Source organism: Cibotium barometz, chromosome 30, assembly GCF_041138505.1.
Source record: "Cibotium barometz isolate CiBa-2024 chromosome 30, ASM4113850v1, whole genome shotgun sequence".
NCBI lineage: Eukaryota > Viridiplantae > Streptophyta > Polypodiopsida > Cyatheales > Cibotiaceae > Cibotium > Cibotium barometz.
Genome location: NC_141075.1, coordinates 29,795,012 through 29,822,961, shown reverse-complemented (window position 1 = coordinate 29,822,961; position 27,950 = coordinate 29,795,012). Strand labels below are relative to the sequence as shown.

At 47.7% G+C, this 27,950-nt stretch overlaps 1 protein-coding gene across 4 annotated transcripts in view; it reads right to left on the bottom strand.

The window, feature by feature from the left end:
- Window positions 1-621: 621 nt before the first annotated feature.
- Window positions 622-27,950, bottom strand: part of LOC147621368 (S-adenosyl-L-methionine-dependent methyltransferases superfamily protein) — a 77,563-nt gene continuing 50,234 nt past the window's right edge. For all 4 annotated transcript variants that reach the window (XM_086824106.1, XM_086824108.1, XM_086824105.1 and 1 more), the window contains exons 9-11: window positions 1,780-1,863; window positions 1,238-1,621; window positions 622-1,125 (exon numbers count right to left, since the gene is read on the bottom strand). In XM_086824106.1, the coding sequence (XP_086680232.1) occupies window positions 892-1,125; window positions 1,238-1,621; window positions 1,780-1,863 (702 nt within the window). In that variant the 3' untranslated portion in view covers window positions 622-891. The remainder of the gene's footprint in view (window positions 1,126-1,237; window positions 1,622-1,779; window positions 1,864-27,950) is intronic.

Below are 27,950 nucleotides of genomic sequence, written 5' to 3'. Positions count from 1 at the left end.
AGATGACTACCATAATACTTTTGCAACTTTTGAAGAGTGTGCATAGGATGTGCCACATGGTACCCAATATTGAATTAATACTTTCTTGAAGTTAGGAGATGCTTGATTGGGCAGTTTTCATATCTGTCCTTGCGATTAATTTACATTATAAAGCACTACAAGCATGAAATGTTCTAGCAAGGAGTTGAAGAAGAAGATGAATATCATTACACTTCCCAACCAGGCCGATTAAGTACTATTAGCAAGCTGTTATGCTTACGCCCCTAAGCCACCTCAGAAAAGAAGTGTCAAGGGGCACAAACAAAAAAGAAGAGTCAAGCTAATTTGAGTGCTTGATAGTTTTATGCTATGATGGTGTACCACTCTAAGATGGCCTGATTCTAGCAGACTTCTTTGCAAAATGTGTCACGTGAACCATTCATCCAGTCTAGACCGCATCCCTGATGTGCATGCTAGTAGAAGCAATGCATGCAGCACGCATGGGACATGTTCGCACCTCATCAAAACATAAGGATCATAAAACCAGACCGTGAAAATTTTGATACCCATGGGTTGAACAATACGAGCCCTTGCCATTTGAATGAGTGTCAAACGTAAGGAAAAGATTGCTTGATCAATAGAAACGAAAACCCATTGGGACATATGCAATCAAAAGGACAAACAAAAGCCTTCAACAAGGTATTGCCTCCAAATCTCTTAATTTGGTGAATTGGCCTTTTTAGATAAACTGATGATATTGCCTAATATTCCTCTATTTATGTGCTTTGGAGTCCACTAGTACACAATCACTCAGCTGATCAATGATAGGACATTTTTTTTGAGTGCTGAAGCTTCATCCATCTTTCCGACCCTAGATTTACCTAGGCTAGCCACCAAAATTTCAAAGGCTTCTCATTCACCTTGAATAGTTTCAGTTCTCATGGCAAGTATTGCCATGTTGCGTGGAGATACCTCAGGGTCAAACAAAGCAACTAACCGTGGCCCTGACAGCCCCTTCAAAGGGCCCACATCAGTTGTTAGAGGAGGCAACTTCTCCTGAAGATAAAGCAATCTATCAAGTAGTATGTAAGTCTCCAGCACAGGGCCTAAAACAGCCCGCAAGGACCAATATGGTCCAATTAGCGCCTGTAAATAAACCAAAACTGGTGTCACAAAGAATGGACCATGGAGGGTAATGAGTGACATGTAGCCCCATAAGAAACACCGACATTAAGAAATGCAAGATATAAGAACTTACAGTCTTGGGCTCAATCCCTTTCCAGATATCTTCCAAATCTTTTTCTGCAACACCTTCGAGGCCTAGCCTTTCAAACGCACCACGGGCGAACTCAATGAATTCCTTTCTCTTGCCGCCACCATCCCGATCACTTAGAACCAGCTTACCTATTTCAACACCAATATTCTCCTCGGTGTTTCTGCGATTCCTTGCTGATGGTGGCATAAGATCAATGGCACTGGAAAAGTGATGAGCTTGACCCATAGAAATGTTCACTCCCATGTCGAGTTTATTGGTATTTTTCACCATGGAATGCCTCTTGACCTGCTTCCGGCGGCGAGCCTTGCCCAACCGCCCAACTGTTGGATTAAGCTCAGCAAGCTCTGGATGATATTTGTGTAACACCTTGCAAGGATTAACTCTTGCCTTGTCTATCAGTTTGCTTTTGACAAGACAATGCTTGCTCAAGAAATGTGAATAGATTTCTTTCCTCAAACCTCAACATCATAGGCCTAATACATGAAGTCAAAAGCCATGCTATCAATAAATTTCCTTACTCTTACCAATTGAAACCCAGCCCGTAAAGCGTGTTGCTGAAAATTATACATAGCTGATTCCATCCCAACGTCCTTCCATCTCTCTGCACTCTGGCAAATTTACACCAACGCAAGAGCTTAAATTTTGTTTCCTTGATACTCGTAGCATAAAGCAGAGAGATGTCCAAAACTAAAAGCCACAAGATTGTAGGCCCAAAATATATAATTGTGTGCAGAAGAAAGCCTGTATTCTTCAGCATACCCATGTAAGGCAATACAAACAAACTCCCCCTCCCCCCAACAAGCTCTCGCTCTCTCTCTCTCTCTCTCTCTCTCTCTCTCTCTCTCTCTCTCTCCGCCATCAGATCCCTATTGGCTGAAGAGGACATCATTATTAGTTGATCATGGCTAGTTTCCCGTGCACAGGGTCACATGCTGATATTACATCTGTATGCACTAGTGATAGTGTGTTTTTCCTTTTCTCTCATTTAGTTTTTCCATGGCTCAGAATATCCATAGTATCATTGTATCACTTATGGTCTCATAGACGCTTGGGATCTTTTGTAGACGTCATAGATGAGGCTATGAATGTGGATATCACATGCAGAAGCTCTGGGAGTCTTCTTTCAGCCCTAAACACCATCCTAGAACAACCTAATGCAAAACGCAAGCAAGAAAGATGGCTGCCATCAAAAAGGTGGTAAACACCTAGTCTAATGTCTACTCTATTGACCCTACTCCCTAAAGGAGTGAGTGATCTAACCAATGAGCAAACTATGCCTTATAGAGGCCTTGGGAGTCCCTATGGACTGGCCGACCTCCATGTCCACCTGCTGCAGCCAACAAAAGTTACTCCCTTCAGGCACTGGTCGACAGCCACCTGGTTCTCCCCTCAAGCCTCCCCTACCAATACAAGCAACACAAGCTCCATAGTCTGGTCCGAAACTAGTTCTTTTATCTGTGGCCCTTAAAGGAACAACGCTGGGAATGAGCATGCACATGCCTTGCACATCCCCCTCTGGTAAACTTGATGACGGGATGTTCTTGGATGATTGTCATCATCCCCTTTGTCTCTTCCTGGAGTCCCAAACCTGTCATCCTTCCCTTCCTAGCAACCTTTTCACTGAAAACCCTACCCGGTCTCCAAATGCACTCCAAATCTGATGAAGATCTATGCATCTATTCCATCATGTCCTCTATCCCTTCATGCCCTGCCCCTGAACACTTTCTGTGGTCTTCTGTTCCTAAGTATTGAGAATGATTTCAGTGAGAGCTCTGATAGTGATGCCTTTGTCTAGTCTCTTTCTATTACCTACTTTCTATTACCTAGCCTCTAGGCCTTGGCCATCTTTTTGTACTCGCGTCTAGCGCGCATCGCACATCTATCAAATATCCTGATTCGTCATTCATCTATGCTTATGTACTTTTGTTTGTCACTTCAAACTTGTTTTTAATGAAATTTTGGTTTGAAACGTCGTCTCTAGAGTCTACCCTTCCAAATTGAAAATGTCTAAGTTTGTAAGTGTTTTTTTTAAACGTATTTTATCGTACAATATCCCAAAATTTCATATCGTACCAAAAATTTCCGTACGTACCGTACTATACAGTATCGTATTTTCGTGTCACGATAACTATGGGTTTATGGTATACATGTCTATGGATTCCTAGATTTATTTTCTAGGGATTTGGATCCATCCTCAGGTTTATGGATTACATCTATGTTTTCTCATTTGGCCGAAATGCCTATAAACTAGGAGAACCAAGGTATACCTCTGATACTTGATACTGGAATCACACTCTCCCCATACGGAGGCCAAGAGAATCATTGTTCACCTCACCATACATGTGCATTCGTGTTGGGATTGTGAGAGGGCAATTCAATGAGCACTCCACCATACACGTGGATTTGTGTTGGGATTGTGAAGTGAGTGCCTTATTGTTTCCAAACCAGGCTCGTTGATCAGAGATGGGATTGTGTGGGAGAACGCGGAAATTGTCAAGATTGGGAGAAAGGATTGCCAGAAATATGGAAAACTAGCTTTTCTGTCACCATGGTTTGTGCTCTGAAATGAGACCAGTTTGTGTGCATAGCACATGTTTATGTGCCCTTAAGGCACTAGTTTCTTGTGCATGGCACTTGTTTGAGTGTCTTATTTTGGAGCTGATCTGAGAGCTTAATGATGTACCAATTTTGCGTACATACCCTCAGGGCATGCTTCCTCTAGCGTCGCCTGTTGTTGTAGACCACTCCATCTGCCACGCTGGTGCATTATTCTGCTGGAACTGTGCACCTTCCTTGGGACTATGCTTAGTGGACTGAGCTTGAATGCTCTGATACCAATGTTGCATGCGTGGAAGCCTTGCTGTATTGATCCATGGCCCTAAGCTTGATTAAGAACAAGATGCTGATTAAACATGATTAAGACAAAGGAGAGAGAAGAGAGAGAGAGATTGGTGTCAAGGTTTTTTTGCATTTTATATGGTACAAAAAGGTGGCTTAATGTATGTACATGGTCGGGCACTTGGTTAGCACAAGAAGCAAGAAGAAGAAGTCTCCGACTGCATCTCCAACTCCATCGGAGTTTGAGCCTGACACTTTCGATGATGGAGAAAACCCGGATGGGGTTGACCTTTGGCCTCTTCTCTACATGATTATTGCTGAGTTATGTGCTAGATGAATGGTAAAGTATGACTTTATGAACTGAATTGTGACTTGATGCTTATATATGAGGTAATTATGCTGGTCGGCCAGCAACAAATGCTGTTGGCCAGCTGCTGGAGAAATAATGGAGATTAAATTCCATTTAATTGGCTGCGCTTCACTTCAATGTTGTCCCATGTTTTGGCCTTCATGGTGATGATAGCTGACTGCTGCCTAGACCACCTGCTCGCTGCTGCCGACAGGTCCTCCCTTATGGTGATGATGATGGTGCTGATGATGATGATGATAGTAATACTACTACTAATACTGATGGTGATTTTGATGAAGATGATGTTACTGATGGTGACCTACATGTTGACTTTCTCTGATGATTAATCAGGGATTAAGATTGTTCACGCAGAAGATTATGCCATGGCATGGGCATGCACGTGACACCATGACATGCTTCCATCATAGAGGCGAGATATTCTCTCAGCCATCAGATCCATATTGTCACATGCACCCTGCACTGGGGTACTCAGTGACATACTGGCATCCTCATCAGTGCAACATTTGTACAGAAGTAGTACCTTTTAGGAACATTTGTCATACGCCGGACCCCATTGTGAGCCCTTAGTCCAAGGACAGTCAGGCACGAGCTACGTAGGTCAATCTCCAAGCCATAGAGGTCAGTCTGGAGTCAGTCCTCTTAACCCACTTGGAGAATTCATCAGATAAAGTGCATGTAGCTGTCAGCCATAGCTTAGGTTTGCATCATAAGCATTAACATACATTGCATGCCTATGGGCCAGCCCTTGGCTACAACAGCCTGTCCAAGGGCTGTTTACAGCCCTGGACAGCATCTAGGGCCAGCCGACAGCATGAGGGGACACTCGTGACCTTGTCGGCCAGCAAAAGGCAATATGGGCAGCAGGTCATGGTCAGTATGCAGCAGTCCAAAGTAGAATGAAAAAAATTCTTCAACCTGATCCAATAAATCACTATATCTATATCACAGTGTCAACAAAGCTAAGTGTCAAGGACTTGAGTTGGGATGTGGTACAACCCCTGTTCTCAAGGCATGTTTGAAGACAGAACGTGTATGTGCATCTATGGTGAACAAGGATGAGAGACTACTGTCTTGATATGTTGAGTCCTTACAACATGTGCTAGGAAGTAGGGAAGACACAAGGATGCTAGCAGTTCGTAGGTTGTTGTGATGAGATTGATGCACGTGCAGGAGAAAACCCGCATGACTAGTGAGCATCTGCACCTTCCTCTCACTTACACAGTGGTGTGACTAGTCATTTGTGTTTTTGATAATACTGGGTCAGGATTCCTATGGTTTTAGTGGCAATGATCTTGGATATGGATTCCTATGTTTTGTTTGCTATGGTGTTAATTATGGATTCCTATGTTTTTTGGTTCACCGAATGGATAATAGCACAATATAGTTGGGTTGCTATAGTCTTATGATGAAGCGAGGATGCCAGTCATTGCTGTAGATGCAGTGACAACGAAACATAGCTCTAATGAATTATGGTTGATGGGATGCAAATACGAGGTTGTGTGAGATTGCGTTTGGGATGTACATACTTGTTTGTAATGCCTAAAAACTTGTTTTTATTTTTTCTTCCTTGTAAAATTGATTGCCATAGTATGCCAAAGAGATGGCAAGATCCACAATTTGAGGTGGACCATGAGAAGCATCGCCACACAATCGCCACTTGTTTATTAATGATGAGTGTGATAAAACATAGGCTTGCTATGGTTGAGCTTTTGGATATTATCTTCCTTGGTTTTTTACACCCAATCTTTGAGTTTCAATGTATGAGCTTACAAGGCCATGTAGCTCAATTTTGTGTTGTGAAGGCCACATGATTAGAAAATATTTGCACTACCAATTATCACAACTTATACCAATGGATCTCCCTTGCTCAATCTCAGAATCAATATTTATTTGGTTTGGTGTCAATGTGCTTATGAATGTACCAAAAGATATGCATTGAAGTGCAACCGATGTGCTCAAGCCCATGAGAGACATACACACAAGCATGCAAACACTTGGTTGCACCAATTTCAAGACAATGTAAATCTCTTGTGCAATGATGAATACCCTTCTCAATAGGAAGTCTTTTGCCATGGCCTGCTCGATTTTTTTGTTTGCTCGAAAAAAGTCACTTGGAGTATTGTAGACCTCGTCATCTAGAGGATGCAGTGGTGGTGGTGGTGGTCGATTTGGAAATCAAAACCAAAAACAACAAGAAGAAGAAATTCATCCTTATATAGGTGGAAGGACCACTCAAGTGGCAAGGGGAGCTAGAGAGGCCGAGGCGGTTGGCAACATTAATGAATTGAGAGAGCACATGCTGGCCCCACAAGCACTTGGAGAAGCATTGGAGAATAAAACAAAAAAGAGACCAGGCCCACATTGAAGAGCTAGAAGGAATGATAAAGGAATTCAAGGAGTCCTAGAAGACATATAATGAGGCCATAAACGAACTCAAAAAACAAGTAAACACTAACCTAGAGACATCCCGCTCGCTGAAGCTCCCGCCTTCACCCCTGCTCGCGCTGCCTACTCGCCCCTCGCCTTCCCTCCCTCGTGCCCTCCCCGCCTGCCCTCGCTTATGCGCCCCCCCCTTCATCTCGCCATCGCACCCCCCCCCCCTTCATCTCGCCTTCTCGCCCTCTCTCGCGCTGAAGCGCCCGCCCCCCTTCAGCTCGCCATCGCGCCCCCCTCACCTCTTCAGCGCCCCGTCCCCCCCCCCTCCGCCAGCCCTCTCTCTCCCCCCGCCTCTCCTTTCGTGCCCCCCCCCCCCCCGCCCCCCCGGGGGGTTTTTTCTTCGCCGCCTAACCCCCCCCCTCCCCTTCTTGCTGGTTTTTCCGCCCCCTGGGGGTTCTTCCTTTTTTTATCCTTCCGCCTTCCCTCTCCGCCCTTCGTGTGCAGCTCGGTTCTTGCAGGTATCGCATTCGCTCCACCTTCGCCACAGCTTCAGACTCTAATGGAGGCTCCTCCCGTCCCACCTCAGAGGGACTCTTCTGCAGCCCCCTCGACTGCCTTTGAGGATACCCCCATCAGGCTTTCTCTTTCGCCAGAAGAGGAAGCGAGCCTCGCCGCAGAGGTGGAACGCCTCCAGGCACATTCCACCATCTGCCGTATAGTCGGCACTCGCCCCAACAGAGGGGAGATCCGGGGTCTTCTTCAGGCCCGCCTTCTTGCAGACGTGGGCAAGATCCTGGACGTTCAGCTTCTGGGCCGTGGACACTACCAAATCGAGTTCGAGACTGCCCAGAGCGTGGCCCATGCCTTGCCATGAGTCCCCTTGACATCAGGGGCGCTCGGGCATTCTTCAAACCTTGGCAGCATGATTTGACCCCGCAGCGGCCGAGCAAGGAGAGCGCCTTTTCCATGTTATTGTTTGCTTCCCTGGACTCCGCCGCGAGTACCTTCTGCTCCTTTCGAGGCTAGGAGCACTGGTGGGCTCGGTGCTCGAGACTGGCCCCACTGCAGCCTCAGTGGTGGCTAGAGCAGCTGGGCTACCTTTGGGGTTCCTGACATCTCCTCCCTTCCGAAGGTCATTCAGCTACCTAGGATAGGGGGGGGGATGGATTGATCAGAGAGTGGAGTTTTCGGGGCTCCCGAATCAGTGCTCTATTTGCAGACAGGTCGGCCACCTGGCCAAGGCCTGCCCTCGCAGGAGACCCCGACCTGCACAGCAGCAGACCCCTGATGGCCCACCCACAGATGTGGCTCGGCAAGCAGCCTCCGGGACACCTGCTCAACCCACAGAGACCTCGGAGTGGCAGCCTGGACAGGGCGCCGTCGAGGGAGACAGCCCCAGCAGCACGCCCAGAGACCGATGCAGCAGCAACCACAGACTCAGCATCACTAGGTTCCCGTGAGGAACAGCTGTGCTCCCCTCCAGGAGGAGACCCCAGCGCCGACTGAGGACCAGGAGATGACAGCACCCCCTCCTTCGCCACCACCCCCCCTCCCCCGTCCCCCCCTCCCGCCTCGCTTCCTCCTTCGCCTCCTCCCGTCCTCATTCCGGTTTCGGCAGCGGCTCCTTCCCCACCCCCTCCCCCCCCCCCCCCCCCCCCCGCTCTCGCCTCAGCTCCTCGGGAGGCCCTGGCAGTCCCCTGGCGTTCACCTGCAGTCCGGAGGGCTTTGAGCACCGACCTTGCTCGAGCACCGCAGGGGAGACATACCATGCCGATTCGGGCTTCACAGATATCCTCTATCCGCAGTCGGCTGAGTTGTCTCGACACTAGACAACGCTCGGAGGCTTTTGATTACTCCTTCACACGGCTTTTTGGAGCAGAGGGCCCCCATGAGCCAGCACCCATCCGAGTTCATGTAGTGATACCTCCGGCCCGCGGGGAGGAGGCGCTTGATTCAGCGGTGGCCTTCTCATTCCCTCTCTGTGGCCCTTGCGATCGGGAGTGGACCCTGGAGCTCGCTCTTAGCACTTTAAAGACTCAGGCAGTTGAGTTTTCTCACCATGTGAGCGATATGGAGGTGACAGATGTGATAGGCCGACTATGGGAGTTGGCTCATTTTTTCTTTGATCCCGGGAGTGTGGATGCCTCAGGGATTCGACATTTGGTCGTTCGCATTGTGGCAGACTTAGCACGCGACCCTGGATATGTATGCATACACGAGGGTGCTCTGTCTGAGCGGGAGGCAGTCGCCATGGGACAGCCACCGGCGCCAGATCCAAGATTCTTGCAGTACACCGGGTGGGCAGATTCGTAGCCACTCGGATGGGGACTATTCTCCATCCAAGCCGCTTGCGAAGGCCCGCCGTACGGCTGAGACAGCATCCACCTCAGCAGGTCATCCATGAGGATCATCTCATGGAATGTACAGGGCCTTGGCGGTGCACATTATATACGTTATCAAGGTTGCTTGAGGCAGGAGCTTCAGAGATGCCTGGTTGGGGGCAGTATTGATATTCTGTTGATGCAGGAGCACCATTTGGGTGAGAGCAGGATCCGGAGATATGGTTCCGTGATGCCCGGTAGATGGGACACCTTTTGGTCTGCAGGATTTGGGTGGGCAAGGAGGAGTATGTATGGTCATTGCGGATGTATGGCGGCAGGCCATTGTGGATCGCGGGATCATTGTGCCTGGTAGAGCACAGTATGTCATTCTGAGGACGCATGATGAGCTCTTTGGCGTGCTCAATGTCTATGCGCCCAACCATGCTAGTGCCAGAGCAGAGTTCTAGACCCAGGTTACGGATGCATTGCCAGAGGCCGCACATTGGTGTGTCGGGGGAGACTTCAACATGCTTGAGGACGCGGCTAATAGGGTGGGAGGCAGTCATGTTACAGTGCACGGTACGGAGCTTGCAGCTTGGGAGCGATTTTGCATGACACTGAGGATCACTGATGCATGGCAGCATGAGGCCTTCTCCCGCTCTCAGGACAGTCTTAGTTTCTCTCGGTCGGATCGCCGGCAGGGAGGGACTAATCTATCACGGATTGATCGCTTTTATGTGGGCGACAGGTTAGGGAAAGGAGGGGGCTCCGTTGGCATTCTCGTTGGCACCTCTTTTTCAGACCATGCGCCAGTTATTTTGACTCTAGAGGAGAGGACACGGGAGACCAGCTTGCAGTTGAGGATCCCAGAGAGGGTACTTACAGATCCTAGTCTCGCTAAGGACATTGAGAGGATATGGCATGATAGTCAGAGCTCTGACCAGGATGCAGCAGGCCAGTGTGCCCAGGGACTCATCGAGCTCAGCTCTTTTTTGCACGCTACAGCCTTGACACGGCTGGGAGAGGCCCGCAAGAGGGAGCATCGGCTGAGACGTAGCCTTGCTTCGCTTCAGCGTCTTCAGGAGCAGCAGCCTACATGTGAGTGGGTGGCGTCCCAGCTCGCCAGGCCTCTCAGTGGACGCAGCTTGGTGATAGAGTGACTGGGGAGTTTTTTGAGATTATTGGGCCCCGCCATGCTCGAGCAGGAGTCCGCCAGCTTGGGAGGCCGGACGGATCGGTAGCTACTGAGCCCGAGGAGATCAGAGCCATAGCCACTGGGTTCTATAGAGACCTGCTTTCAGCGGAGCCAGCCACTGAGGCTCGGGATGCTTGCAGACAGACTGTGTGGGCCCATGTGCACAGGAGGGTCACAGATCGCATGCGTACAGTTCTGGGTGAGCCTCTCTCAGAGGTTGAGCTTGCTGAGGCCTTGAGGGTCCTTCCGTGCCATAGTTGCCCAGGGGAGGATGGATTGACGCCTGCCTTTTTTATACGCTATTGGGACCTTTTGGGGCCAGGCCTCCGCAGGGTTTTTCAATATGTTTTGGACACTGAGGTGATGCCACAGAGCTTTACAGAGGGCTTGATCTTTCTTATCCCCAAAGGGGAGGGAGTATCAGATGATATTCGGCATTGGAGACCTATTACGATCCTCAATACTGTCTACAAGGTCTTGGCAAAGGCCTTGAGTTTGAGGATCCAGCCCTTCCAAGGGGAGTTGATTCATGCTACCCAGACAGGATTCATCAAGGAGCGTAGTATCCTTGACAACATTTTCACCTTCTGGGAGGCGACGGCCCGAGCTAGATTTCTTGGTGAGGACTTGGTCGTGATGCTTCTCGATTTTGAGAAGGCATACGATAGAGTCGATTGGGGTTTCTTAGAGGGCACTATGCTTCGCCTGGGCTTTGAGCCAAGTTGGATTCGAGGGGTGGCGGCTCTATATTCCATAGCTCGTAGCCAGGTGCTAATTGCAGGAGGAAGGGGGCCGAGTTTTGAGTTGACCAGATCAGTCCGTCAGGGGTGTCCTCTCGCCCCGTTTCTTTTTCTCTTCTTTGCGGAGGCTATGAGCATGTATCTGACGGCAGAGGAGGTTGGTTTGAGAGGACTCCAGCTCCCAGTCAAGGGGGAGGACCTGCTCGATGCTAAGTTTGCTGATGACACGGGTTTATTTTTGCATGGCCAGGAGGCCAATCTTCAGCGGGCAGAGCAGTCGCTCCAGGTTTTTAGTGTAGCTTCGGGAGCATTGATCAATTGGCGCAAGACAGTGGCCTTTTGGATCAGTAGCGCTCCCACTCCGGCATGGAGGCCAGACCCAGGTTTTAGATGGATTCCTCCTGGCACAGCAGTGCGATATTTGGGATGCCAGATTGGGCTAGATTTGTCACCTGAGCAGCAGATTGCCCCGCTTCTTCTAAGCATTCGGAAGAAGCTTTTGTATTGGAGTACAGCTCGGCTATCCTTGGCTGGGAGGGTGGTGGTGGCAAATCAGGTGCTTTTAGCGACCATGTGGTACATTACGTCTTGCTGGATCTTCTCGAGCTCTTGTATCAGCCAGGTACAAATGCTGATCGGGAACTTTCTTTGGTCTAGGCGGGATGGTCAGCGAGCCAGGGCAAAGGTTGCTTGGGCAGTTATTACACTTCCGTTGGCCCAGGGAGGCTTGGGCATTATAGATCCAGTTGATTAGAGTAGAGCCTTATTGGGGAAGCTTATTGTTCGGGGGCTGCTTCCAGGCGCAGAGCCTTGGAAAGAGCTTCTTTTGCAGCGGCTGCAAGCTCGAGCTCCCCCAGTAGGGGGCACTTGGGCACCAGAGATACGATGGATCTTCAAAGAGATGAGGAGGACAGGCCTTAGTAGAGGATGGGAGGACAGATTTGCCTTGAGCATCCTGAGAGCTTGGGAGTTGCTGAGACCGGGGCTCTCTCAGAGACCTCCTTCTTGTGATGAGGAGCAGGCCAGACAGCCGCTCATCTGGAGCCCAGCGGTTTGCACAGAGCAGGGTCATATGCTGGGTTCTCGGCCTCGTCTAGCCTGGGGACCATTGGCGGCGGCAGGCCCAGCACGCAGTTTTGGAGACTAGCAAGCCTTCTGCAGTCTCCCAGAGGAGATCCAGGTGGAGAGGCTGGGTCACTTCAGAGGGGGGTTGATTATGAGGGATGACATTCAGGAGGCACTCACAGAGGAGTGGTTCACGCCTCTCGAGCCCGTGGCCCCACGGTGGATGGGAGCCTTACTCAGTTGAGATCCTGATTGCTGTCAGAGCTTGCACTGAGGATGGCAGATGCCTCTACTATGAGATCCAGGATGAGGGCAGACTTCAGAGAGTGGAGGTGGAGTCGCCTTTGGTTGCAGAGTGCATCTTTCAGAGGATACGGGTGGTGGCCGCCGCTTCTCGGAAGTGGCATATTGACCCAGACCCTGCAGATGTGGACTCTGATTGGCGTATATGGGCATATGTAGTGCGCCCCTTGGCCCGGCTCCAGTGGGACCCTGGCGAGTACGAGTGGCATGATCCTTATGCATCCCTTGAGGCCACAGAGATCACCTTTTTACAGTATACTGTTCGGTTGGGGCGACGTATTTTGACAAACGAGGAGGATGGTCTCTCCAGCTGCATCGGGGCACTCGCGGCTTCAGGGACTCTCACCGGAGTTCCTGGAGGACTTTTGGACCAGGCTCTGGGCTAGTCGACAGGCACGCAGGATCTCGACTTTCCAGTGGTGGCTGGTCGCCCCCAGGGGTTCTGCAGTTGGCACCTAGCTTGTCTACAGCGGTCTTCCGGCGGCCTGCGTCCGATGCGGCCACCCTATGGAGACACAGAGACATTGCCTATGGGACTGCCCTCAAGCACAGCAGATTTAGCTGCGGATGCTGCGCATTCTGGCCCCCCTCTCTCCAGAGGGGATGTATACGTGGGGTGCCGCTGCTTGGTCGACTTCGTCAAGGCCTGCTATGGGCTAAAACGGAGCAGGACAGCCAGGCCATCAGATTCATTAGGGGCCAGCCTCGCCTTGTTCCTTCACCGGACTTCTCGTCCGCCGGCTGGACACAGGAGAGGGATCTACGATGGGAGCTCCTCAGCAGCCTCACCATATGGTTCACCTGGAGGGCCCGGTGTTTCAGGGCCTTTTGAGGGGAGACTGCAGCCACCAGCCCAGACTGTTCGAGGGATCTAGCAGGAGCTCATCCACACCCTGCAAGGACAGTACGACCGCATCCGGGGCGACTCGGATGAGGCGATCTTGCGCCGCCAAGCCTTTCACACCACTTGGCGCAGCGGCCCCTTCTATACCCTACACGGGGGGTCCCCCGTTGGCACTACAGGCCACCTGTTTGGCTTTCCCCCCCTCCTATTGTATGATATAGCCTCTCAGTTCTTTGTATTGATTCTTGTATTTTTTAGCACTTAGGGAGAGTCTCCCTGGCTGCCTTGCTTTGTTCTCTGCTCTGTTTTCTTATAAGCAGAGAGGATCTTTTGTAGCCCTACGGGCGTTTTTTATATAACTAATGAAAGGATCTTTTCTCGGAAAAAAAAAAAAGTAAACACTAACCTAGGGAAAACCTAGAGAGGAGCCAAAGTACATAACTCTCTAGAGGAGATCAAGAAATCCCTCAACTGCTCCAAAATAGGATGGGCAAAGATGTAGAAGGAAATCACGAAAGGGAGGAAAGACATGCAAAGGACTTGGAGGAAGCTAAGGAGGACACACTCTGGGACATCTAGAATTGGGGTTTAAGAGAGATCAAGGCCAGGAAAGCATTAACACATGATAAAATGAGAAATCTCTTCAAGGCTAAATAAGACAATGAAGAAGGCACGCCATTTTGTGAGGGACCTGGAAGACCATGTGAGGCACAGCCATACTGGAACTCCTAGCAATTGGGAGGAAATTTAAAATTCATAGAACAATCGGACAAAGACCTAGCACACATGAGCCTCAAGCATAGAGTAGAATAGAGTCAAGGCTAGCAAATACCGAACATGAAGCACCTCAAGCAACCAACCTGAGCAATGTCCTGACTAGCAGTCCTGGGTGAGGAGGTAGAAGCCCATCCAAAGGACAACGCCACCAACAACACTCACCAAAATGGATTAAGCTAGCCAGAAAGGATAGGGTTTTGAATTGCTCTCTTACTGCTATTTTAGGTTTTTGAACTGCTGATTTTTGCTATTTTAGGGTTTCAAACTGCTGTTTTAGGGTTTCGGGCTGCTGTTTTAGGGTTTTGAGTAGCTGTTTTAGGGTTTTGGGTGGTTGTTTTTAGGGCTTCAAATAGGTGTTATAGGGTTTTGGGCTGCTGTTTTAGGGTTTTGGGCAACTGTATTCTGTTGTTTTAGGCTTTCAACACAAAGAGAGAGAGAGGGAGAGATACGAGAAAGTGGGAGAGATGTCGACTCTCAATGAAGATTTCATTACCAAGACAGTGGCTGCTTTGGGTCCTGACATTGACAAAGGCAAGACAGAGGATGAACTTCATGAGCTAGGCCTTTCTAAGAAGCCTAAATGTTCTGGCGATGACAACAAAGATGAGGCTATGGTTGTCACAGCAACCCCAAAGACAAATATGCCCTTGTTGGGTGATGGATTGAACAATGTTTGTAATGATGCACAGGTGGATTAGGAACTCTGGTTGCATTTCGCAAATTCCCTTCTCCAAGAACATGTGGAACATAATGAATCAAAGGCAGTGGATATCCTTGAAGCGGGTGTTTTGGAAGTGTCAATGGACACACCCTGTGTTTTGCAGGTCCTGGCAGCCTTCCATGAGAAGGTTGCAATTTTCTTTTTGCAGAGGGCGCTTGCCGCCAATGCATATGATCCGTCAGTGGTTGACTTCCCTTCTACAGTCAGATGTGGTAGATGAAATTTTTGATGGACCCATGGGGGGTTTTTGAAATTATGTTTAAAACGCTTGAAGCTCAGCGGTTGGTGCTTCAGAAAGTGCCTTGTTTTTTGAGGGCCAGTTGGTGCATGCTGTCCCATGGAGACCCTTGGCTGAGTTTCAGGAAATTCTTAAGCAAGAATGTCCCATTTCAGTGGAGGTGGAGAATTATCTTGCTATGTATTGGCCTCTGCTGCATGAGACAATGCAATCTTTGGGAAAAGTCTTGGTTCCGCCCCGTTCTAGGTCCAACAATCGGAATAGATTATTATGTTATGGAATACCACTCGTCCCCGTCCTCCATGGTTGCGCCTTAAGTCACCAAGAATGAGGTGTATGCATTTCAAGCTCCGTTGGGGAGCTTTTGCTGGACATTGTTTTCAATGTGGTCAATTGGGGCATTTCATGGTTGAGTGCAAGCTCAATGACAAAGACCAGGGGGTGCCTATTGAGGTGGAGAGTCATATGGGCAAGGAGGCTTCTTACATGGTTGTGGAGGACACAGGCAATACTTCTGATGTACAACATGTTGATGAACACCACGTTGAGGATAGAGGAAAACACGTAGTTCAGGAGGAGGCACCTTGGAAAGATGTGGTTAGTCGTAAAGGAAAAAAGATGGATCAGTCATCCGGCCAAGGGGAAATCCGAAATTTGCATAATCCTCCTATTACTTATGGTCGCCGGGCTACTTCACGTCAAGGTGGTGCTCATTCTTGTGACAGTCAGCCTTCTGTCCAGAGACGTGGATCTCTTCCTATGCAATATAATTTGCGCCCTCGATCTACCAGGGCTAATGAGCCTTCTTCTCCTATGGCTTTTGACAGACAAGGCCGTGTTGTCACCCCTTAGGATAGAAGGTATACGAGTGAAAGAGATAAACATTGGAATCAAGCCTCTTCATCCAATCAACCATCTTCTGGGGTTTTGCAAAATGCTTTTGCAGTTTTGGGTGACTACATGGGTGATGTATGTGCAACGTTGGCTGTTAATGAAAGGCAAGGCAGGCCGCAGCCTCGCTCTCATTGACTTCGTTTCTTGTCTTTATGAAGCTGGTTCATTGGAATGTGCGCAGGATTTCCTCCCATAAGAAGCAATATGTTTTGTGGCAAACATTGTTGTCTAATCAATGGGATGTTCTTTGTGTGGTTTGAGCACAAACAACATAATCAGGCGGGTGGTGGCTTTATACATAGAGGTTTTCATGTTTTCTTCAATGGACACCCTTCCACCCGGTCAAAGTTGATGATGATTGTCCATGATCGTTTTCAGCCTTCTGTTGTGTATCAAGATGTGCATGGTAAATTTATGGTTGTGGAGATCACTTATGACGAACAACTTCTTTAGTTGGTTGGTGTGTATGCTCCCCATACAGTAGGGGCTCGTTGTTCTCTTTGGCAGGATTGGCAGGATCTACAACAATGTTTGAGGTTTTAATACCTGCTCTTCTACTGATCAAGCTAATTCACCTCAGGTTTGGGACTCTTTTATGTCTCTAGTCCTTAAACAGGACATTTGGTCCTGGCTGCATCCTTATGATTCTGGCTTTACTTTTCAGTCTCGCCAATATCCTGGTGCTTGGAGCAGGCTGGATAGAATGTATGTTATGCACGATGATTTATTTTTGCCTGAGATATTGAAAGTGGTTGTCGAGAGGCAGCATGTTCTTTTGGATCATTTCCCAGTGGTCTTGGACATAATGCATCAGCCTGTGGATGTTTATAAAACTTTACCTGGGAGGTTGCCTTTGCGCTTCAATCACAGCTTTCTTGATCATGAGGTCTTTCATGGATACATGCTGCAATTGATTGATAAGTTTCAGCTATATTTTATACATCAGGGAATGTCAGCTTGGGATTGCTTTTTGTCTAATGTTCAACGCCTTGCTCGTCAATATGGTATTCATCAAGCCTCAAAAAGGAGGCAAGACCTGACACTGCTCCAATCTTTACTGGGGGCCATGCAATCTTAGGCGGCTATACCACCGGGATTGATAGAGTGGATACTGTTGTTACTTGGCTCTATCGTAGTGTTGCTGAATGTCAGGAGGCAAGTTATACCAAGGCTAAGTTATCTGCCCGGTTGGAGGCCCTTAAGGATAATAATTGTCAGACACATATATTTTATGCTCAGTTGCATCCCTCTTATGCTAGACAGAGTATTGTGAGGCTTGAAAATTCATTGGGAGAGATGATTTCAGAGCCTCATAGCATCATTGATTTGTGTGTTCAGTTTTACCAGGAGCTTTTGGGCACTCATGAGGTGCTATCTAATGATGTTCATCAAGCACGCGCTAGTATTCTAGCATTGGTGCAACATCAAGTATCTTTGGACTCGACCAATGCTGATATTAAAGAGCAAGAGGTTGGCTTTGTGCTTGCTTATTTGCCCAAAGACAGGAACCCAGGTTGGGATGGCATTACTAATGAATTGTTTTCCAAGTATGCGGATCAGTTGGAAGGGTCCATTCATCAGGAGATCTCGCAATCAGGAGCTATGCCTGATTCTTGGGAAGTGGGGGTGATTTGGTTGTTGCCAAAGGTGCCTTCTCCCTTTGCTTTAAAACATTGGAGGCTTATCTCTTTGATGGGTTGTATGTATAAGGTTTTCTCTGAAGTCTTGGCAAACAGATTGCACAAGTTTCTGCCAGACTTGTACACCCTACTCAGTATGGGTTTATGAAGGGGTGCAATATCTTGCATAATATCCTTAATGTTCAAATAGGCATTGATTATGCAAGGAAAACAAAGCAGGAGGTGGTGATGGTTCAGTTGGATTTGGAGAAAGCCTTTGATCATGTCATCTGGTCTTTCCTTGCTAAATTGATGCATTCTATGGGTTTTGGACCACGTATGTCTCATTTGATTTACACTCTTAGCCATGGATCTGAGTCTCGGATTATGATGAATGGTGGAGTTATGTCCCCAATGTCCCTTACTCGCTCTCTGCAGCAAGGATGTCCGTTCAGCCCTTTGCTATTTGCTTTGGTTACCCATCCCATGCTTACTTTGCTTACTCAATTGGCTCACGAGGCGGAGGTCGTTGGGCTAACTTTGCCTTCGAGTCAGCAATTGGTGGATCAAGCACTGGTTGATGATTCATTTATGTTTCTTAAAGCCAACAAAGCCAACATTGAGAGGGCAATGGCAGCTTTGTCTTTGTTTGCGAAAGTTATAAATACCTAGAAGTCAGCCCTTCTTAGTTGCTCAAAGAAAAAAGAAAAGAAAGAAAAGATATATTAACGTCTACAAAAGGCCAGATTGGCCTATGAGACAAATCTGTATACAACAAGTCCATTTCCCGAGTATCATGGAAAGAAAAACTGAAATGAAAAACTAATCCTAGTCATATGCAGCTCACTATGCAATCACTGTCTAGCATGCTATAGATGTACAATCATGATAGATGGTATACTACTAATTCCACCCACTGGAGATGGTGGGGCGTAGTACATCATACATGGGGCATGGGGCGAGGACTCTCACATCTATTTGTTGGGTAGGAGGGAAGCTAGCCTGCACACACACACACAACCTCAAGCACAGAGAAACGTGAGAGTGTTGGAAAAGATGTACTCAATAATGATATGAAATGAAAGTACAAGTGAGTACTAAAAGGCCTAGGGCTAAGTGCCCAACACACATACGTGTGTTCACACGAGGAAAAAACCCGTGTCCAGTCACAGGGAAAAAGTGCCCGTGAGTAAGCTGGGTTCACACCTAAACTAGCCAGGAGTGGACATGACCAACAAACCCCCCTCAAGTGAATGGTGTGAACGGGTAGCAGCAGGGTGATAAAGCTGTGAATGCTGCCCTGCACTATGCTCCACAGTAAGAGTGAACTGCAGTGCCAATGGAAAAAGCAAGCACTATATGACGGGGAAAAGGAGAATCCCCAATGTCATAGCGCTAATGCTAGAGCACAGTAGTACATAAATGCATCACCAGAAATGCATGGCAAAGATCATGTGGACATCAACTCCATCAAATCAAGAGGCATCGCATAATACCCCCCTGAAGGCAAGTACCAAATGCCAAGCTGAGCTGCATGTAATCCACATCAATGCTCTGTAACTGCACCAGTGATAAGCATAAGAAGAGGTAGCAGATATACGCATGTGTAAAGGCAACAAGATCCAGAAGTCATGCCTGTGAGACATGCAATGTAGATGCAAGAGGGAAACTCATCAATGGAGAATCCGATGAGGAAAAATCAGCAATGGTAGGGCTGATATAAGTAAAAATTCAGCAATGGGAAAAGCTGAAAATGGGGAGAGAAAGTGGGGGCTCGAGGCGGGCATCAGCCAATGCTATGAGAGGATAGGTAAACTCTCAGCGATGCCATGATCAGTGGCATGTATGGCAAGTGTTAAGATGCATAATCCCACAATGAATAATATACATGTGACATGTCAAAACCATGAGAGCAAGCCAACACTGGCCAAGTGTGTAAAAGGCACTCCCAGTAAACATCACATGTGAGAAAGTGACAATGTCAACACTATAGAAACAATCTTGCTACAAGGGAAAACAGCATAAAAGGCATCTCGAGTAGACATCACATGAGAAAAAGCGTCTAGCATAGACCAGCATAAGGGTCAACAAGCATAAGTGGCCATGAGGCATCACCAACTCCATGTGGACAAGTAGAATCCCCCCCTAAAATGCATCTGCCAGACAATGCATACCATGGAGTACAGACTATAAAGCATAGTCATCAAAAGCAATGGCATTAGAAGACATCTCTGCAGGCAATGAAGATTAAGTGTCAAGGCTGACACGTGTAGCCAAATTGGCTTGATCTGCACCTCTGGAAGAAGATGCCAGCTTCTTCTTTTTTCTAGCACTCACGTTTCTCTATGCTTGAGGTTGTGGCATTCCTCTATGGTGTGCCCTGTTTTCCTGCAATAGTTACAGCGCTTTTTCATTTCAGGCTTGTCCTCTATCTTGGGAGGATCCGATGGGCTAGGTTTAGGCCCAGATCTATTCCCACGAAAGGGAGCAGCCATTGCTGACTCAGCAAACATCATGTTGTTCCTGATGGAACGAGATTGCTCTTCACTGAGTAAGAGAGTCACAAGGTTGTCAAAAGTGACCACATTAGGTGCATTGCCAGCCAACAACCGCAAAGTGGTGCCAAATGTCTAATAAGAGTCGGGCAAGTTACACAAAACTGTCTGAACAAGATAGCTATCTGTCAAGACCTCATCAATGTTAATGAGTTGCTCTCGTAGGTCCTTCACATGCGCAAGGTACTGATCAATAGAGTCACCTTCAAGCATGTGGTCAATCTCAAGCTTGCCCCGAAGGTAAGCTACACGAGCCTCATTGCGACCTGAATACAACCCCGCCAAGGTATCCCAAGCACCCTTTGCAGTGGTGCAGGAACAAATGTGCGGAATGATATGCCTGCGGCACGAGAGAGCAATCAATGCATGGACCTGAGCATCCCTAGCATCCCAAGTACGCTGCTGCTGAGTAGGAGGAAGACGAGGAGGTGGACCTGCATGAGGGTGAGCGGGAATCACTTCACCTTCCGCTGGAGCAAGTGCAAGAGAACGCTCCTCAGTGCCATCCACATACAACCATACATTTTTGGCAACCAAAACATGATGCATCACATAGGCCCACATAGGATAGTTGTTCCCATTGAGCTTGTCCTTTTGAGATAGCATTCCAAAGAGGTCATTATTACTGTTGGTGGCCATGATAGCACAGCAAATCTGTCACAAGTCACCAAGAGTAGGCAATGCCCAGCAAAACCGTAAGAATGCGGGAGATAAATAGCAGGATAACCAATGGACTAAAAGGGAACTCCTTCACCAAGAAATACATATGCATGTCCCAAATCTGCAAGTGTACTGCACGATGATGCAAATCTATCAAAGTGTCCACAATGGCATACATATACTACAACAAACCACAAATGTATACATGTGCCGTGAAAAAACACAATCAGCTGACACCTGTAAGAGTTGCAAGTGCGCAAATCCTGTAAATCTGCTAATGCGATTGTCGCCTATACCAAATGTTGTAATGCCCAAAAATTGGGGGAAATGCCCCAACGCCAACGAAATGTGCCTGTAATATCCAAAATTTTAGGGGAAATGCCCCAATGCCAACCAAATGTGCCTGTAAGACCCAAAATTGCTTGCAAATAGTGCCAATTTTTGCAAAATAGTGCCAATTTTTGGACAATAGTGCCAATTTCTATAAAATAGTGCCAATTTTTGCACAATAGTGCCAATTTCTGCAAAATCGCCAAATTTCTAGTGCAATTATGCACCAAATCTGCTGAAATCAATGCCAATGTGTGCCAATGCTGAAATTGCAGGCTCAATTGTAAAAAGGCCCAAATTTGAACAGACAATGTGTGCAATTTCAGTTCAAACCTTGCCGATCTGGGATTTGAAGTTGCTTTGGCAGTGCAAAGCAAGTATAGTTGGACCACCAGAGCAGGTACATCCGTACGGTACAGTCGTACAGTACAGGGCACAGTACGGGCAGCAGGCAGCAGAGCAGATCTGGACACTCCGGTGATGAGGCCGCACAAATCTGAGGCTGGGTGGTGTAGATCTGGGCGACAACGTCCCTACAGTACGGCAGAGATGGCGTCGATAGCCGGTACGGGCGTAAACGACGACGGCGGCATACAGTGGCGTCAAATCTGGACAGGTGGCGCCAGATATGGGGCAGCACGGGCAAGGGCGACGACGCACAGGGGTGGCGGCGGCGTCAGATCTGGACAAGCGGTGCACACAAGGGCGACGGCGCACAGGGGTGGCGGCCGCAGCGTGCAACTGAGGGCACGATGGCGGCGGGCAGTACGGCGTACAGACAGAGGTACAATCGGAGCAAGGGCGGCGGTACGACATAGGCGGCGCCGTACGGCGGGGGATCTGAGAGGCGAGCGACGGGCAGCTGAGGGCGGCTGAGGGACCCTAAACAGCAAAAAACTTACTGCTGCAAACCTAATGCAATAGGTTGAAGTTCAAGCTCTGAAGGGGGCAGCAGGGGGCAAACCCTAATGCTAACCCTAACCCTTACCAAGCTCTAATACCAATGTTGGGTAGGAGGGAAGCTAGCCTGCACACACACACACACACACACACACACACACACACACACACACACAACCTCAAGCACAGAGAAATGTGAGAGTGCTGGAAAAGATGTACTCAATAATGATATGAAATGAAAGTACGAGTACTAAAAGGCCTAGGGCTAAGTGCCCAACACACATAAGTGTGTTCACACGGGGAAAAAACCTTGTGTCCAGTCTCACAGGGAAAAAGTGCCCATGGGTAAGCTGGGTTCACATCTGAACTAGCCAAGAGTGGACATGACCAACACTATTGTGCTAGTGTAGCCTCTACAGGAGCTTGGTTGGCAAATGTCACAACCAATGGCCTCAGTGTGCATGCATACACCCAATGGTACTGTTTTACCTCCTTGCAGCACACACAATGTCTACACAACCAATCCGTCTTCCTGCAGTTCTTAAAACAGAATTCTGCATAGAATCGATGACTTACCCACAATGCTCGAAATCGCCTGCTTTCCGAAAAACAGAGGTCCTAACGCGCCCGAAACTCGTTTTTGGCTCGAAAAAATTTTGTCCAATAGGACAATATAGTTGTCCTATAGCTTTACTCCCACCACGAAGAAAGCTCCTCAATCAGAGATCGTTTGCCGGTGCCTCTCGTAGAGCTCCCGACAAGGGTGCAGTCGTCGCCAACACAAATAGGAAAGAGTAGATGAAGCTCTTACCCTCGTACCGCTTCCTGTGCTTCTCTTGCTTGCAGCAGCTCAGCCCGTTTAGCATGAACCAGGCTCTGATACCATGAAAAGATGCAGAGGGCAACACACCATATACAAAGATAAGAGTACACACAATATGAAAAGGTACTCAACCAAATACATACTAGGGTTCTCGATAGTGTGACCCAACTAAATGAGTTGGTGCTATAACTATGCCAGAATGGCTGTCACACAGAGCGTGTCATCCCACTGGCCGCATATCACCCATGATCTCACCAACCATGCCAGTGGTGTAAGTGAGGGGCCTATCCCCCCAGGCGGGTCATCAGTGTCCACCGCCTCACTAGATGAGCTCGATGTCTCAACAAACACCACGCATTGTATCCTCTTAAAGGATTAGTGGTGCTACTCGATACCACAAATCATTAACAGGGATCATGTGTCTATGATTTTTATTTATTTTTGAGGTTTCTTTCAGATTTGCATATACAAGCTGGGATTCCTATCGGGGTGGATGTCACCAAAAAACAACTTTTAAAATGGATCTCAGGCTGTATTGGGGATAAGTTTGTGTATTGGAAGTCTCAGGCATGGCCGTTTCACACCCGACTGAAATTGGCACAGGTCATTATGCTAGCGATGCTTTCTTATTTCTTGCCCTTACTTCCTTGGTCTCAAAAGGCTTTGGCAGCTCTCACCCAACCGCTTCGATTCATGTTGTGGAAAAAGAAAGGCAATAATCCAGGGTTGACTTGGGTTTCATGGAAGCATATTACCACCCCGAAGAGATTGGGAGGGGCAACTCTGTTGGATGTTTGGGTACACCTTCTTGCCCATAGGTGGACTTTACTTTAGGCTATGTGTGTTGATTCCCAGCCATGGATAGACATGATTGTTGCATTTTTGGAGGATGCGGGTATTGTGCATGGGAAGACCCAGATTGTTGCATCTTGGTGGGATGTTCTAAATGCTTCGCAATCTGTGCGTGTATCTGCTTCTCCTCTACTGGATCATTTGGTTAAATCATGGCAAGTCGTGTTACGGTTCACTTCTTGGAGACCTCCAGATTCTCGTCGAGATGAGAATTCCCTGCTTGCACCTCTCGTGTGATTACTTGGCCAGAGAAGAATAATTGTAGACGGCAATTCAATCATATGGCGAGACTCGGTGTTGTGAGGATGTTTGATACTTTGTTGCCCGGGTGTTATCATTCCGTTGTGCTCGTCATAGATTTTGTGTGCCCGGTTACAAGTGTATTTGGTTGCAATTGCAACAACAAGGGCAATCTCTGGGGAGACTTTCTAGGATGGATTCTTCCCATGCATGGGATGATTGGGTGTTGGGTCGCAAGACCACGCTCTTGAAGGCTTCCGCTAATGTTGTATATCATCTTTTGGTCCAAGCGAAGAGATGGCTTGCAGAAAAAGCTAATAAAGTATGGAATGTTAAGAAAACGGCCTCCCAGTGGAAGCGCATCCAGGGCAAAGTGCTTATTTGGCGAGTCATGGTTGGGGGCCAGCCTTTGGCCACTCCCTTTTGGCGTCAGTGACTTTCGAATGGCAATTCGTTTCTTCTACCAGACTTGTCCAAAAACTAGTCTATTAGGACGAGGGTAGGAATAGGACAACTCTTCACCCAACCGCCGGATATAGGAACCCTAGCCGGTGAACTATAGCCATGGCCGTCCACACTAGTCCAGACTCCCCTAAACCGCCGGACTCCCCCTAGTCCTACCCTTGTAGATCATAACGATATACTGAAGATCGCTAAGGAAAATGTTAAAGAGGCCCAAGATCATTACAAGCATTATGCAAACGAAGACTGCAAAGTGGTCACATTTGAAGAAGGTGACCAAGTATTTCTCAAGGTTCTCCCAAGTTTGAAAACTTTGAGGATGGGCAAAGTGCCAAAGTTGTCGCCTCGGTATTGTGGACCTTTCACAATACTTAAGTATGTAGGTGAACTTGCCTACAAGTTAGCTCTACCAGAACATTCCAAGATTCACCCAGTTTTTCATGTTAGTCGTCTGCGGAAACGACTAGGCGAAGATACCAATGTAATGGATACAAGTGTTTTTGTAGATTTAATTGAGCCTCCGGTTTTACCACACGAGCCAGAGCGCATCTTGGATTTTCAAGAGAAGCGAACTCGTCACAAAATTGCACAACAGTGTCTAGTTAAGTGGGAAGAAAGACCGAAAGAAGGTTCAACTTGGCAGGACGTTAGTTGTCACGGTACGAAAATACGATACCGCACAATACGATACAGTACGGGATTTTTTGGTGCGATATGAAACTTCCGGATACCGTACAATAAAATACAGTTTTTTTTTAACACTTACAAACTATGGAGCTTCAAGCTTGAATGTGAGGGAAGGTTTGGGGGGGAGGATGTTGAGATATCGAGCTCATCTAGTGAGGTGGTGGACACTGATGACCCGCCTAGGGGATAGGCCCCACACTTACACCACTGGCATGGTTAGTGAGATCATGGGTGATATACGGTCAGTGGGATGACAGGTTGTGTGACAGCCATTCTAGAGACTGGCATAGTTATAGCGCCAGCTCATTTAGTTGGGTACCCTAGTATGTATTTGGTTGAGTACCTTTTCATATTTGGTGTACTCTTATCTTTGTATATGGTGTGTTGAGTGTTGTGTGAAGAAGAAGAAGATTTTCAGTCTCTCACCTTGTGTGTTCTCTTTTAGGGTTTTGTGAGTGTGTGTGTGCTTGCAAGAGCTCAAGCTCTCTTCTCTCCTGCATCTTTTCATGGTATCAGAGGCTGGTTCATGCTAAGGACTGAGCTGCAAGCAAGAGAAGCACAGGCAGCAGTACAAGGGTAAGAGCTTCATCTATTCTTCCCTATTTGTGTTGGCGACTACACCCTTGTCGGGAGCTCTACGGGAGGCACCGGCAAACAATCTCTGATTTAGGAGCTTTCTTTGCGGGAGTAAAAGCTATAGGGCAACTATACTGTCCTATCGGACTACATTTTTCGGCCTAGTCCGGGCGCGTTAAGACCTCCGTTTTTTGGAAAGCAGGCTATTTCGAGCACTGCGGGTAAGTCATCGATTCTCTACAGAACTCTGTTTTAAGAACTGCAGGAAGACAGATTGGTTGTGCAGACATTGTGTGTGCTGCAAGGAGGTCAACAGTTACCATTGGGTGTGTGTATGCACATTGAAATCACTGGTTATGACATTTGAGTGTAGTACAGTACCGCTGCAAAAAATACAGCAGTTTCTGTAGGACAAACCAGAGTGCTGTTTCTGGTAAATTTGTATGTCTGGCAAGATGTCAAATGATGGCATAAACCAAATTGTTGCTGAGAAGCTTGATAAGAACAACTTCCATGCTTGGAGATTCAGGTTGACAAATTTCCTGATGGGAAAGGGTTACTACGACTACATAGAAGGTGAGCATGAAGAGGCACCAGAGATACCGGAGATCAATCCGACTGCTGCAGATGTGAAAGACTTCAAAGATTGGAACCAAGGAGCCAGAAAAGTTTGAGATGAAGGATCTGGGGGAGCTCAGATATTTCTTGGGCATTGAGGTGATTAGGTCACCACATGGTATTGGATTACTGCAGAGACAGTATGGCTTGGGCATGTTGTCCAAGTATGGCTTGGGCATGTTGTCCACGTATGGTATGACAGGCTGTAAGCCTATCTCAGTGCCATTGGATCAGAATGGCAAGTTGAGTGCAGATTCAAGATAGAGATTTTGGAGGATCCTACTATGAATAGGTGCATAGTAGGAAGCTTGATCTACATGACGATCACCAGGCCAGATTTGAGCTATGCTGTTGGGTTGGTGAGTCAGTTTATGCAGGTTCCTCGGAAACCGCATTTGGATGCATTGAGACGCATACTGAGGTATGTGAGGTCTACTTTACATTGTGGACTATTTTATGAAATTGGGACAGAGATATGTGTACATGGGTACACAGATGCTGATTGGGCTGATAGTATCTCAGATAGAAGATAAACTAGTGGCTTCATGTTTTCTTTGGGGAGTGCTGCTGTGACTTGGAGCAGCAAGAAGCAGCCTACGGTTACTCTATCCAGTACAGAGGTGCTGCTATGGCAGCATGTGAGGTAGCTTGGTTGAGAAAGCTACTTGCAGATTTGGGTCTATCAGTGGATAGACAAGTTGTCATTTTCTGTGACAACATTAGCAGTATACAGTTGGCCAGGAACCAGTTTTTCATGCTCGCACGAAGCATATAGAGGTCCACTACCATTTTGTCAGAGAGAAGGTTTTGGCAGGAGACGTTGACCTTGTTTATGTCAGCACACAAGATCAGGTCACTGACATCTTCACCAAAGCATTGGGTACAGAGAAGCTCCGCAAATTCAGGGCTTTGCTTGGTGTACATGAGATGGAGTTGAGCTCGAGGGGGAGTGTTGAGATATCGAGCTCATCTAGTGAGGCGGTGGACACTGATGACCCGCCTAGGGGATAGGCCCCACACTTACACCACTGGCATGGTTGGTGAGATCATGGGTGATATGCGGCCAATGGGATGACAGGCTGTGTGACAGCCATTCTAGAGACTGGCATAGTTATAGCGCCAGCTCATTTAGTTGGGTTCACACTATAGAGAATCCTAGTATGTATTTGGTTGAGTACCTTTTCATATTTGGTGTACTCTTATCTTTGTATATGGTGTGTTGAGTGTTGTGTGAAGAAGAAGAAGATTTTCAGCCTCTCACCTTGTGTGTTCTATTTTAGGGTTTTGTGTGTGTGTGTGTGCTTGCAAGAGCTCAAGCTCTCTTCTCCCTTGCATCTTTTCAGAGGAGTCTACAATGCTTGAGAAACCAGAACATGGAGATGTGTCTCTCCTAGTTGGATCTCCCAATTGTCTCCAAAAAAGAACCTGCATGGGTAATGCAATACCAAAGGTCTCCCAGTGTAGCGTTTATGACTAAGGAACCGTCCTTGCACAAATACAAGCAGTGCATCTAGGATGATAGGTTTAGGAACTCCTCTCGTACATAACTTGAGGATCTGATTGTCTAGCCTACCTATACCAGGGATCTCCAAGTGATGTGGCCATGTCCAAATCTTCTCCCTCGTACATAACTTGAGGATCTGATTGTCTAGCCTATCTATACCAGGGATCTCCAAGTGATGTAGCAAGAT